Here is a 13,526-nt window from a genome sequence, read left to right on the forward strand (position 1 = left end):
TAGTGTGTCATTGTGTCGCTGTAGTGCAACAACTGGAGCAGCTACACTTTTTATTTCTTTACTTCTAGTACATCATGTATAACAGGAATTTAATGTTGTTTGAAAGAAGATTGAATACCGCCGTTGGAAATGTTAGCTTAAACTAGCGCTATATTAGTGTTTTCTAATGTTGCCATGACTTTCTGCCAATCAACGAGTGGCTACAGCTACCCAATCGTTTTCAATGGAACTTCCACCGATGGGGTCCCCAAGAGGTACAGATTGGTACTTTTTTAATAGATCCATTTTACAAAGGAAGCACTCAAAATACCGCTCAGAGGAAACAAGGCTTTAGTGTACTATAATCTTTAGGACCATGTTTTGGTCTTCCTACCTCCTCTGTTTGATTGAGTTATAATGTGCAAGAGTGTAAACCTTATTTCTCATGTTCCACACTACGACAAAGCAAAGAAGGAAGAGTGTTAGTGAAGCTCCCCTCAGTTGAGGACTGGCAGTTTTAACAGTGGAAGACAGTGCAGGCCTGGGGAGTAATGATTTTACCTTTAAAGGGAATTACCAATCGATCGGCCTACAGATCAGAACACAGCTTGTGAACTGATGGTGTAGACACGCTGGGTTGTGGAGTCACTATACAAATTATCTGCTACACACTATATATAATATATATGTGTGTGTCTGACAGAGTCCTACAGAAAAGAAAACGTTCTGTGAACATTATTATCATTGAGAAGTAGCTTCTAAATGTCACGCTGGTGTAAATGTTTAGTAAAGATGCCCCTGAATACAGCAGAGTCCCACAAAAAGTAGTAGAAATGCTTTCTTTCGAGATCCTTCATGTTGAGACGAGCTCAAACCTGACAGCAGACCCTGTTTAAAAGGAAATTGCAAAGAAAAATATGTCAGATTACGATGGCTTCCTCTGGATTGGAGGTTGAGTTTTAACTGTGCTGTTTTTGCTGCCTTTTAAGGAGACCACTGGAGAACGTATTAACACAAGTGTCATGTTCCAGAGAACACATGCTAGGCTGTGATTACTGAGCTCAAGCTGAACTGTAAAATCACTTGTCAGCAGTTGATTTGTTTTTGGAAAAGCCTGGGCTCTTGATTGAATTAGTTTGGTGGTTTTCTGGGGGGAGCAAGAATGTGTCCAATTTGGTTACACTCCGACAGACAAGCGCGGGTGTTGTGACTTTCTGATCGCACTGTAGACCCAAGGGGTGATTCGCTGTGGCACTTTTAAAGAAAGAAGCAACTCTTTCAGTTTGTTTCTTTTTCATGGTTAGAAATCGTCGCGTTGCACTTTTCCAGTCATGCTTTATCGTTTATCATTCAATGTTCCCTCAGAATTGCATGTTTTTGGATTTGTGCACATGCAGAGTTTGTCTGCGCTTTCAAAGCCTCTCCAGGCAGGAATAGTACGGCTCTTTGTTGTGCAGTTCATGTTTACTGATAGGATCTGTGTGGTTACTCCATCATATTGGGGGTGAGACAGGGTCATGTTGGTGCAATATTGTGTTCGCCCTGAGGTTGAAATAATTTTGTTTGCTGTAATAGCTGTAAAACACCTTATTTCCCAATGGATGCACTTTCATTCAAATATTTCTGCTCTTGGTTTGAAAAGGGTGGCTGGAAGGAAAAATAAGCATCAGAATTACACCAGCTTTAGTCAAAACTGGAACTTTTCTGTCAACCTGTGGCTTTTCAGCAACGCAGAAAATGTGTTTTATTTTTAACTAAATTGCAACGCTTGATGGTGTGTTGAAAGCAACTCTAGAAATTCCTGTTCATGTCATTCATTGTGTGCCTGCTTGGTATTCCTGCCTGCCTGCGATCATGCAGACTGTGGAGTCTTTTCACATGAGGATCAGCATCCATGTAAGCTCTTAATTCTCTCCTGTTAAACAGTTATAGAAGAAAATGTGCTGCTGGTGCAGAAAGAGCACTAAAAAGTGCCCAGTGTTTGCTCTGCCATGTTGCCAGGACCGGCTCATATTGCAGAGCACCTCTAACCATGAATGCACTCTGTTAATAAAAGCTCCCAGCTTTGTGAAAGCGCCTCTTTCTGCACCAGGATTTGCTGAAGGACATCGTTCAAAACAATAACAGGTTGTGTTTTTGGAGCTATCATCTTGCAAAAATCAAGTGATTGCACTTAGATTTACCCACCTTTTTTTATGTGTGGTTCTCGTGTGTCCACACATATGGCCCCTCGCATGGCGGCCACGGCTCTCATCGAGCTCGTCACATCATTTTAATTACAGAGCCGTCATTGTCAGCGCTGACCCATTTTAGCGCCGTCCCTTACTGTCAGCTGCACGGTTCCTCCAATCACACTTAATTTTATCTGGCATTTGACTCAATCGGCGGTGCCGCAAACATGAGCGCTAAAGTCCCCCCCCCCTTTCTCCTTCACAAGAAACGAATTGGGAATAACAATAACAATCTCCACTCCCTCCTCTTGTTGTCCATAGAGGCTGCAGGCCGACTTAGTGCAGCTTTTAATGGGGAAGATTGATATCGGTGGCAGGGGACGTTTCTGAGGATGTTAGTCACAGTTCTCCGAGGAGATGTCGGACTGCTTTTAAACCGCCTTCAGGACACTGACTCGAACAGACAGAGGTCCACACCTTTAATTGGTGCTTGGACTTAACTTGATTGTGTGTTCTCTAATGAAGCTAATGCGGATCAGTGTCCGGGCTTCTTGTATATTCATTAGCCAAGCCTGGTTGTGCCACATTTCCTTTTCTGAGTCACTGCTCTGATATTCACCAACATGTGCATTTGTAAAGTTGTCATTCACACAAACCCGTAATGTGTTGCAGCAAACGAGAGTTCAAAATCTGTCAACATTAATCGCAACGAGAAGTTTTTATGGAAAGTGAGACGAAAGCTTCATCACCGGCTTGTTTTCTGGGAAGGTAACAGCAGGAAATGTGCAGTCGCGCCTTCATACTTCACTGGAATGTCTCCAAATTGTCTGGGAACTATTTACAACGAGCAATCATCTTCTCACTCTGTAGATTGGTGCTCTGCGACGGGGACAGAAGAACCAGAGACGGCCTTGCATGTAGCCTTATCTCCCCTCATAATCAGAACAATGTTCCAAGTGCTTGAAAAGAGAGGGGGGGGGGTATCTCTGAGACTTCAATTTATTATCTAAAAGAAAAAGGGGAACAGGGTAACACTTTGAAGATAAGGCCATCTTAAGGTTAATTAGCAGCCAAGTGGCTGACGTAATCCAGCCATGCTTTGGAAATGAGTGTGAGCAATTTACAGATGTTTCTCGCAGGAATCCTAAAAGTCTGTATGTTTTTTTCACACATTTACAAAAAGTGCTCAGATGTAGATTAGTGGAGCAGCTTCAGGTTAGATGGCACCAGAAACCTAGGCTGCTCAAAGCACCGGATTGAGCAAATGTTGGCGGCGCCTGGCTCCTCTTCTCATCAGTGCGTAACACTGTTAACATTGGTCTCTCTCCAGGGCATAGACTAATTAATGGATACCATTCGCAGTTGATTAGTAGCAGTTCTTCCGGTAATTACTTTCACAAACTAACCACTCTGAAGAAAAGGAGAATTTAAAATAAATACAAAAGGTTTGAAAATATTCTCATTTCACTCCGATCTTAATTTGTTTCCACTATTGTTTGCTCTCCTCTGTGATAGGAAGTTTTTTTTTTTATTTGTCTCTCAGACTTTTCAGAGTTTTCATTATGCTTCAAGAGAGCGACTTTGTAGTAACAGCACAAAAGAGATTACTGCAGAGCTTTGTTGAAAATGGCACGAGAGTTCACGGCGGACCTCATGAAGATACAAACACACCATGATTCTTTCTGCTCTGAGCTGTGTAGGCTGGGTTTGTGCTCCCCTCACTCACACAGAGGTGTATTGTACTCCCAGGCCCAGCTGCTAGCCAATAATTCTTCATTCTGTGTCCCATTGTTCCTACCTGTCAGTGTGGTTGTGTCTCTGAAGAAAGGAAGTGGCTGCCATTTTGCTAGCAGGCTGTTTGCTGGGGGGTGGGGGGGCTATAAAAACATGTTTTGAAAAGATGTAATTTCTGATCAAGCTACTGTTTTACTTAAATAACACATTGGCAGTAAATCCTATCCTCCTATCTAGTGTTTGATTGCCCAAAAATGGAATAAAAATAGATTTTTTTTTATTAGCATAAAGGTCACGACGAGATGATAGAACTAAGCGCTCATTGACCCTCTCCACCTCCTTATTTCCCCCAGTATCCCTCCTCTCCCATCGGTTATTTGAAGTTAATAACCTGCCACTGCATCCTGATACTTGGCTTTGTGATGCAAATATATCTTTAATTGCCATCCCATAAGAGCTGAGTAGCCAGATCAGATTCTCATTACTCGGGTTTGAATTGTCCGAGGCCTCTCACGCATCCCCCCCCCCATGTAACGGCGCTAGGAACGGGTTAACGCAGAATCCAAACATTCAAAGCTAAATTTGAGTGGCAGTTGTCTGCTGATAGAGGTGTTGGGGGAGTTGTCATTCAGTGGGTACTAATGTGCTAATTGTGTGTTTTTTTGTCTCCTTTTACAGTTCCAGAATAACAACAATTACATGAACATGGCCGAGGCGAACGGCGCGCTGCTCGCTGCTGGGGATGTAAGTACACCTCACTTTTTCCATATTCAAATCTCCTTTGGACTCTCAACTAACACAGAAATGGAAATGCAAAGCATAGTGAACAAAATGTTTCTCTTTCCTGACTGTGTTCACTCCAATTAAACTCTCCTTGAGTTAAGGGCTCACAAAGTATACATTTGCCTTTGGGTCCATGTGAATTTCCACAGTTAAAGCAAAATAAATAAATGTTTGTCTGTCTGTAAAACCTTGATATTTAAATACTAGTTAAATGGCTAGGTTTAAGAAACAAAGTAATTTTTACTTAAAACATGCTAAATTGATTCATAAAACATTATTTTTTGGTAATAGAAATGGGGAAAATTGATAGTCATCTAATAGAATTTTATTCAATCAAATTAAATGGAAATCCTTCAGGAATTTAGCGGCCCTAATCTGTGCTGCAAAAGAAATTCTCTCAAACAGAAATGATCTACAATTACAAGGCTGTTAATGACCCACTTCAATGAATATCATGTTTTTTGAGTTTTTAACATGTTCTTGTAGCATTTGTCTTGTGATGAAGGACATGTATAAAGAATTTAACTAAGTTTCTGAGTACTTCTTTATTTAAATCGAATGCAATGGATCAGAAGTAGCCGTTTGAAAAAGCTTTGGTTTGTGATGCACATGATCAGGCCAAAGTCTCCCTGCTCCACTTATATTGTAAATTCTCCACTTTAAGACAAATGGTGCCATTAAAATCTTCACTTTCCTCAAAACTGTACGGCCGGAAAGCAACGATATTGTGCGCTGTTTTTAGATATGCTAATGCTAGCTTTAAGTGGCTATGAGCTAGCAGGAGAGAGTGTAAACAAGGGGATGCTGGGATATATTTAGCTATGTCTGAATAAATTTCCACCTTTATTCCTAACTACTAATAATTTATAGGTCTTAAAGCTTTTAAAAGCAATTTGGACACCATGCTCACCACTTTCTTTTATAAAATTGCAAATATGACGTCACCAATTTCATAAAGCGAAAACCTAAACCACATAAGCATTTAAAAATGATTATTTATGATTAAAACATGATTTATTAAAAAAAAACATTCAAATACATTTTTTAAAATTGTTCCTACATAATGCATTGAGGTCAATATTCCCAATTCTAATGAGGGGGACCTGGTAGCAGACAAGATGGCGGCTGAAAATCACTAGCCAGAAGGAAGTCCAGAACTGGAACATCATAATATATACGTAACATTTATATCATAACATAATATAAAGTGTTACATTCCGGTGCAAAGCTGCTGTTCTTCTTGTTGTTGATTGCATAAACGGTTGAAGTTAACTCCAGTCAAACATAAACTCTGGTCTGGAGCTAAAGCTCTATTGTAAAGTCTGAACAGTTTCCCAAATCTGAGCACTTTTGTCCATTTTAAATTAACAAAGCGTTTACCCTATTTTGACTAATTTTAAGCTAATCCTGAACACTAAAGTTTTTATTCATATTAAAAAAAACGAATAAGTGACAACTCTAAAATCTGGAATTTTCAGCTAAAGATCTTCAGCTGCCATCTTGTCTGCCACCAGGAATCTAGTGAGCATCGGTGCACACTGGTTTTTCCCTAAGAATTCTGGGAAATTTCTAGGGGTCTCGATTTTGGAATTGTAGATTTCGACGGCACTAAAAATTGACGAATGCTCTTTCCTGACTATATGGTGAGTAGTGAAGGAATTTGGACAAAACCTACGTAGGCTAACAGTCCCGCCTGTAATCCAGAGGCGAATTTCTAAGGATCTCCTGCTGCCCTACAGAAATATATATATACATATATATATATATATATACATAGTTGAAGTGGGACTCTTTAGTTGGATCAAAACATCACAATTAGTTATGTTACAATATTTTTAAAGCAGATGATCAAGATTAGCAAGAATTTAGTATTATTAAGGGAGTTAAAACATTACAATTACCTACTCATATATAATAAGAAAAACTCATTTTGACTATTTCAGAGAAAATTTGCATCTTAAACTATTGTTGCTGGTTTATAAACTGAGCGACTGTCATGCAATGAATTCAAACAGCTGTTAGACTGTCACAATAAATAGGAGGTTTTTATAATCTGTATGCCTAAACAGCAGCACTGTTGCCTTTTTTAAGTCACACATTTGTGTCACTTTCATCAGTTTTATCTGTTGACACTTATAAAAGTACCGTAGTGTCACTGACAAGGTTTTGTAGTGTTTCTCCAAAGAAAATGGTATGCCGCATGACTGCATTAAAAGAAAGATTTTTTTTTTCTTGAAGTAAATAACCGCCTCTGTGAGCCATAGTAGTCTTTACACGGAGCTAAATTTACCAGTTTTATTCCCCCTCCACCCACTCTGCTGCCCTGTCATTAGAGACAAGTGTATAAAAATACCCATCATGCTCTGTGGCTCGAACAGTCCAGTCTCATTCAGTCTGATCTGGCTTACAAAACCCACAGCAAAGCATCCCTGCACGACTCCGAAATACGGAGATAGATGTCATTGTTAACCTCATTGTTTTCATTCATGTCAGCTGGGCAGCAGGGATGCAACTGTGACATACAATCTCGGGGCAGCTCCGCACGAGTGTGTGGAGCGCGTGACCTTGTGTTCACAGAGTGGTTGCCTCACAAAGCCACAGAGTATTAAGGAAGAAGTCTAATTTTCCCCCACATTTACGCTGAGTGGGCACATCCTCCGTATCCACGGGCTGCAGAGGCCTGCTGCAGCAGGAGCCGCGCCGACACGGGCTGCTTGGAGAGCGTTCAGCCCCCAGCTGTGAGGGCCCACTGTGGCAGTGAAGGAAACGAGAGATGGGGGGTGCTCCTTAATAAAATCAGCCCAGCTCATTTGCATTTAATCAAAAGGAACAACTGTTTCCAGTGTTAGGGCACAGATGGTATTGTGTTCAGAAGCAAAGAAAGAGAGAAGAAACCTTACACATAGAATTTTTTCTTTTCAAGCACTGAAGTCTCCAGAGCACTCTTTGAGGTAAAGTGGAAAGAAAGTGAATACTTCTTTGACTTGGGAGCCTGTAATCTGCTTAATGTGGCTGCATAACATTTTTGGCTGTAAAATAGAAAGATTTCACGTTGTCAAAGTTACCAAAAAAATCTTCAAATTTTAAAGCAGTAAACTCTTTTTTGCTTCTATTTCTGAAAGGAACCCATCGATCAGACAGAATGTTCAAGTTGAGAGCACTTGCTACGTTCAGATGGCCTGCTTAGCTTTTACCTTATTCACTTAGAGGATGAGATAGGATGACCTTGCTGTGCCTGCTAAAGCACGCATCCTAGCAGGGAAAGCTTGACTTCTTCCCTCAGGGAAAAGGATACTGTAAACTGAGATTATGTTCCACTCACATGTATCACTTTACTCCCCCAATCAAATTAGACTCATGTAATGAGCTATAAATATGTAGAGATGGACTACAAATGATCCACATTTGAAATAATGCTGATTAGGGGGTGCCATGGTTGATCTTGTCATTTGAGAAGCTGCACTCTGCCCGCCTGTTTGAAACTAGATTCTCAGTCCAACCTCTATTGATTCTGAGGCCTATTATATGTAGTAATTGCATGCTGCTGCCTTTAACAAGTCTTGGTTATTGCATCTGTGAATTGCATTACCACGTTTACTGAGAGGGCTGGGATAAGGCTTTTTCTTGCTCTTTGTTCTACTTTTGCGATTGAATCATAATGTAAAAAAATAGTTTCTTTTCATTGTTTGATACACTACCCATGTACCATGTTTAATACATCATCATACAAACTAATCCAAACAAATAGAAAGACGTTTTTCAAAAGTAAAGCTCCCTTCTCCAAACTGCTGAACTGGAGTACTTGAGATTTTTCTATAAAAAGAAAGCAAAAGACTTTACTCTATGGCTTTCTGTGGAGTATCAGCGGGATATGATTCCATTAATCCTGTACAATTTGTGAAGGCAATCATGGATTTTTCTAGTACTTTGCTGTGGCTCCGTGGCTTTTGTCAGTCATGTCACTTTGGTGATTTGAGCAAAACTTCATGTTTATTTTTGGAGTGACTTGGCTCTACCTATCTTAAAGAAAATAGAGTTAAAAGTGTAAAAGCAAAGGCTTTTTAATGAAAGAAATGTATTCTTATAAAATCATCTGGGAAAAAAAGAAAACACAAGTTTAGTTAAGCCATGTTAAGGCTCGACCCGGTACGGTATTTTAAGGGTTTCCATGTAAAATGGACCCATTGAACAGTTTCGACCTCTACCTCTTGAGGGTCCCAATCTGTTGTAGGTCCATAGAAAGCCGCTGTTACCACCCGTTGATTGGGAGAAATTGATGACGACGTTAGAAAGCACCAGTATAGCGCTAAGCTAGCATTTTTCTTTACGGCGGTATTCCTCTAAGCCGCTCACAATAATCTTTTAAATAAACCAAAGTTCCTGTTATACACGATGTAAAGAAAGAAAAAGAGGAGCTGCTGGATGACCTCCGTTGTTGCTTTTCTAGTCCTCACACTACAATGACAAGCTACTGGTCTACACCACAGATGCGCAGTGAAAACAAACCGTTCAGTGGAAGTGAGGCTTAACAGAGTGGAAATGCTGGCCAGAATTAACTGGATCGTACCGCTCCTTACCGGACCGGACTGTACCAGACGAAGCTTTAAAATTCCACCCTAATCATCTATTGATCCATTTCAAAAGTATTCCCAGTGATTATGTTGTTTTTAGTCCAAATCAAAAAATCTGTTGCAGAGCAACAGTAGTTTATTAGAAATTTGCCTCAGAGTTGCGGGCGGGACTGTTTGCCGCCTTCCAGACATCCATCTGTTGACATGCTCCCCCCCAAGCTTACAGCCCCTCACAACCACAACCCAAAATAGATGGTGCAACCAATATCGCTGTACAGTTTGAGCCAGTTTAAGGAGTAACTGATCACATTTGCAAGCTTTGATTTGATCCGATTTGAATAAAGAACATGGTAAAAACACCAAAAAAAAGTGCAAAGCGAAGGTGTTTTAGTCATTGACATGTATTATTTTAGTGGCTCAGTGGCCTTGTGGTAGAGTGTCCACCCTGAGACTGGAAGGTCATACTAAGGTCTCACTGTCTCCCCACTTGACAGTCAGCATTCAGGGGTTAGATTGGGGATTTAAACCACCAAATGGTTCTCGAGTGCAGCTGTGACTGCAGCTCACCACTCCCCCAGGGAATGGGTCACATACAGAGAACAAATTAATGGGAATTTGTTTCACTGGGCAAAAGAAGGTGTTGACATCACCCATAGAAAATACCTTACCTTATAGCCGTCGCAAAATGAGGCCAAAGCCCGTCACCGTGGTTTTCTGTTCATGAGCCGCCATCGTAAAACCAGTGAGAGTGATTGGGCGAAGTCCACACTCCTTCCACTGAAAGAGGAAATCTGTCAGTCAGTAGTTCAAGGTTGGTTTAACTGAAGATTCTGATTGGTCGGTTTATACCTTGAATAACTTGCGATAACAAAAAAATGTCTGTAAAATTTAGATTGGAAAGAAGATGTTAAGAAGAAGGTATCAGAGCAAGAATGGTCATTCTGACAGTAATAACTTTCCTAGTGAAATAAATGAATTCTCCTTTAAAAAAAATCCTCTGGGGCTTTGGTCCTCAGTTGAGCTCAAAGAAAAAAGGAACATTTTCCAAGAACTTGGATTTTAGATAGGGCTTAAAACTGTTCGCAATAATGGTGAACTGGAAATCCTAAATTTGGGAATCTGGTAAAAGGAGTTCCATTCAGGCTTTAGTTTCTTTAATTTCCTGTTGCTTTTACAACAAACCGTCTTTGGATTTTACAAGCTAACCCTTCTCTTGACTTGATCAGAATAGAAACATCCTGTAGAAAGGTGCTCCAAAAAACCTAACCTGACATGCTTTATTAGTGGCTGAATTTGACCTGGGAAAAGCTGCATTAACCCTGTTGGCAGCAAAGATTGGGGATTTCCCTCACACCTGCCTTGGATGCTCTTTCCTCTCTGTTACAAGCCCTTCTCTGCCCTCGTTCCACTCAACCCTGTGGCTGCCAACAGAAATGTTCACACACTACCTCTCTCTGTAGTGCTCTCCTTTGCCCACCCTCACCGTGTACATGCCTGCACGTCCTGAGCCAGCATCTGGCTTGACACTTGGCTTTGCTGAGCCTTTCAGAACAATTTAAATGGATAATCAGGCCGGTGATGCAAAGAAAGTGGATTGTGCATCTCTTAATCTCTGAACAGAGCCCCCTAAGCTGCTCCTGGTGCAGAATTAGACTGGCTTTATGTGAAATGACACCAGGCAGTGTACAACACTGTAACGCTCAGTGGGTTCCACTAAAATCTGGCACCTCCTCCCTGTGGAGAAGGCCTTCTCTTCACAGACAGCTGACGTCTTCTATAAATCCCCATATGAGACTCGAACTGCATGTCTCCATTATTGCTGGCCCTGTTGAAGATGTTCATTTGCATCATCTTTTACAAAGAGCACTTTGTACACAGGAACAGTCTTTGATATTGATCTGGCTTCATCTTTCCGCGGCCCGCTCTAATATTTACTCTCTTTTTCCATACTGTTAAGCAGAAAGTAAACAGCAGTGCTCCTCTGCGCCGCGCGCACACGTCTGCATTTCACTTAAAGGTCAGAGTCATGCTTGTGCCGTTCTCCTTCAAGAGTAGATCTGACCTCAGCATACCTTCATCTCTGACATTTGTTTTAAACCTGCTCTGTAGCTCAGGCTGCAGTGCTACAAAATATAAAGTTGCTCTGATATACCTTTACCTGAAAGAAACCATCACTTTTTGTTGAGACCAGATGTTTCTGAGCGAAGAGAGCAAAACAAGATTCAGACACAGCAGGACATTTTCTTTTTTTTTAAAGAGGGATGGTAATACAACGCCAGTTTCTTCAGCTTGTTACATGATCAGATCCAGACTGCCGTCATAGATCAGGCAGCTGACATTCACATTGATCTCCATCAGCTACAATGAGATCAGAACCATTTTCATGTTCAACAGTACAGACTTTGTATACCTGCTTTATGCCTTTAAGGTTCTGAGAATCAGCTTTTTCTATAGCGATACCTCAAATTTAATACCAGTTCCTGAACCATACACTGGAAATGTTGTCCTTCTCAAGTTAAAAGAAAAAAAAAACATTTAAAAAAATCGGCCAATTGAACATGCAGAATTTGTCTTGGTAAGATGTCTTAAAATAAGTTATGTACTACCCTTTAAGATTAAATACAATCTTGAAATTAGCAAAAATTGTGTTAGCTAATTAACTAACACTCATATTTAGGTGTATTGTTCTGGCAATTGATGCATTTTGGTCTTAAAATAGCTGTAATGTAATATATTTGATACTTGTAAAGATTTCAAACCTTGTTTTTAGACATTAAATATATTTAGCCAGGTTTTAACATTTCTTTGCTCTAAATCTTCCCAAAGTTTTTATTAAAATCAGTGCGGTCCAGAATTTTGTTGTCTCATTAATAGCTAGAAATAAGGAAATTGTTGTTAAAACAAGTCAAATTATATTTGCTCTATACTCAAAAATAAAAAAATGATTGAAGATAAAAAAATCTATGTATACATTTCTATGTAATTTTGGTTCAACTTTAAGGATTTAAAAAAAAGTTCAGTAAATGAGGACACGTTAGACTGTCATTTATTGTCATTATTTTGTTATAAACCTACATTTTAATTTGTTTTATATAAATAAGTGCAAGTGTTAGATTTTATGAGGATATATTAGGTCGGGCCAACTTTTTCAAAGATCTAATTTTGTTCTGAAATGAGTTATTTCCACTCTTTACAGTAGTTTTTGTCACTGTAATCAAATTGAACAACTGGGTACAAATATATATATATTATATATATATATATATATATATATATATATATATATAAACCATTTGTTTAGAATTAGTAAAAAAGCTCAAAATTCAATTTGAAGTAATTCTTTGAACACTAGATTTTGACATCTTATTAAAGGGTTTCTTGTTAGGTAAATAAATACTCGCTGCATAGACAAATCATTTTACTACTTTCAATGGATTTTACTTTTTTCCATTTTCGGGCCACCTCCTTTTGCAGAACGTGTCTATTTATACTCTTTATCCCCCAAATTATCCTATTTTAAGCACCAGAACAATCATAATTTCTAAGCTATTATCACCTTAAAGTATAGAATTTCAAATGTCTGCATACATTTGTCTTAAAAATAAAATGTGTTATGAGTCAAATAAAACTTTTTAGAAATAAGACCTCTAATCATCACAAATAAAACATCTTCTGAGAAATATGTGAAGTTAAGAAAAACGTGTTTATTTGAGATATTAAGATAAAATGCTGAAGAGATATTCAAAATTATTTCATTTTAAGTTGTAAGTTCTCACTGACAAGTTATTAATAAGTTAGTTTTGTCTTATATGAAGAGCAACACGATATTAAATCTAGAAATTACACGAAACATTCTAAGATTTTGTGATTTTTAAGAAATAATTAACAACATTAGTTATCTGAGAAATGTTGGTATTATGTTTTAAAGTGCTAGCTCTTTTCACAGCTTTATCTCTTTAAAAAGATTAGATGAAATCACTAGCACATTTGGGAAAAATGTGCAAAGTGTTTTTATTCAGTCAACAAATCATTACAAAGTTTTAATAGACTTCAAGTAGTGCTAAAAAAACATTTATTGTGAAGTTAGCAGCAGCTCAAAAACATCTAAATCAAGCAGGCGGCCTTTTCTGGCTCATAGATATTGAATAAATGATTCCCTCAGGTAAAAAAAATGGTGTGGAATCAAAAATGTTTTTTTGATTTTGGTGCCTTAAAAGGTATTTACATTGAATGGCTACAAATGTTTTTATGCACAGATAGTGTTGTAACTTGTAGCAAATGTTGGCAT

The 13,526-nt window shown here is 39.0% G+C and overlaps 1 protein-coding gene across 1 annotated transcript in view; it reads left to right on the forward strand.

Moving 5' to 3' along the window:
- The window catches only part of tox3 (TOX high mobility group box family member 3), a gene marked incomplete at its 3' end in the record, with an annotated part of 50,673 nt that overhangs the window by 24,400 nt on the left and 12,747 nt on the right, over positions 1-13,526 (forward strand). Inside the window, 1 exon segment of the mRNA XM_024296263.2 lies at positions 4,563-4,628. Coding sequence (XP_024152031.1) covers positions 4,563-4,628 — 66 coding nt within the window.

The sequence above is a fragment of the Oryzias melastigma genome, linkage group LG3, assembly GCF_002922805.2.
Source record: "Oryzias melastigma strain HK-1 linkage group LG3, ASM292280v2, whole genome shotgun sequence".
NCBI lineage: Eukaryota > Metazoa > Chordata > Actinopteri > Beloniformes > Adrianichthyidae > Oryzias > Oryzias melastigma.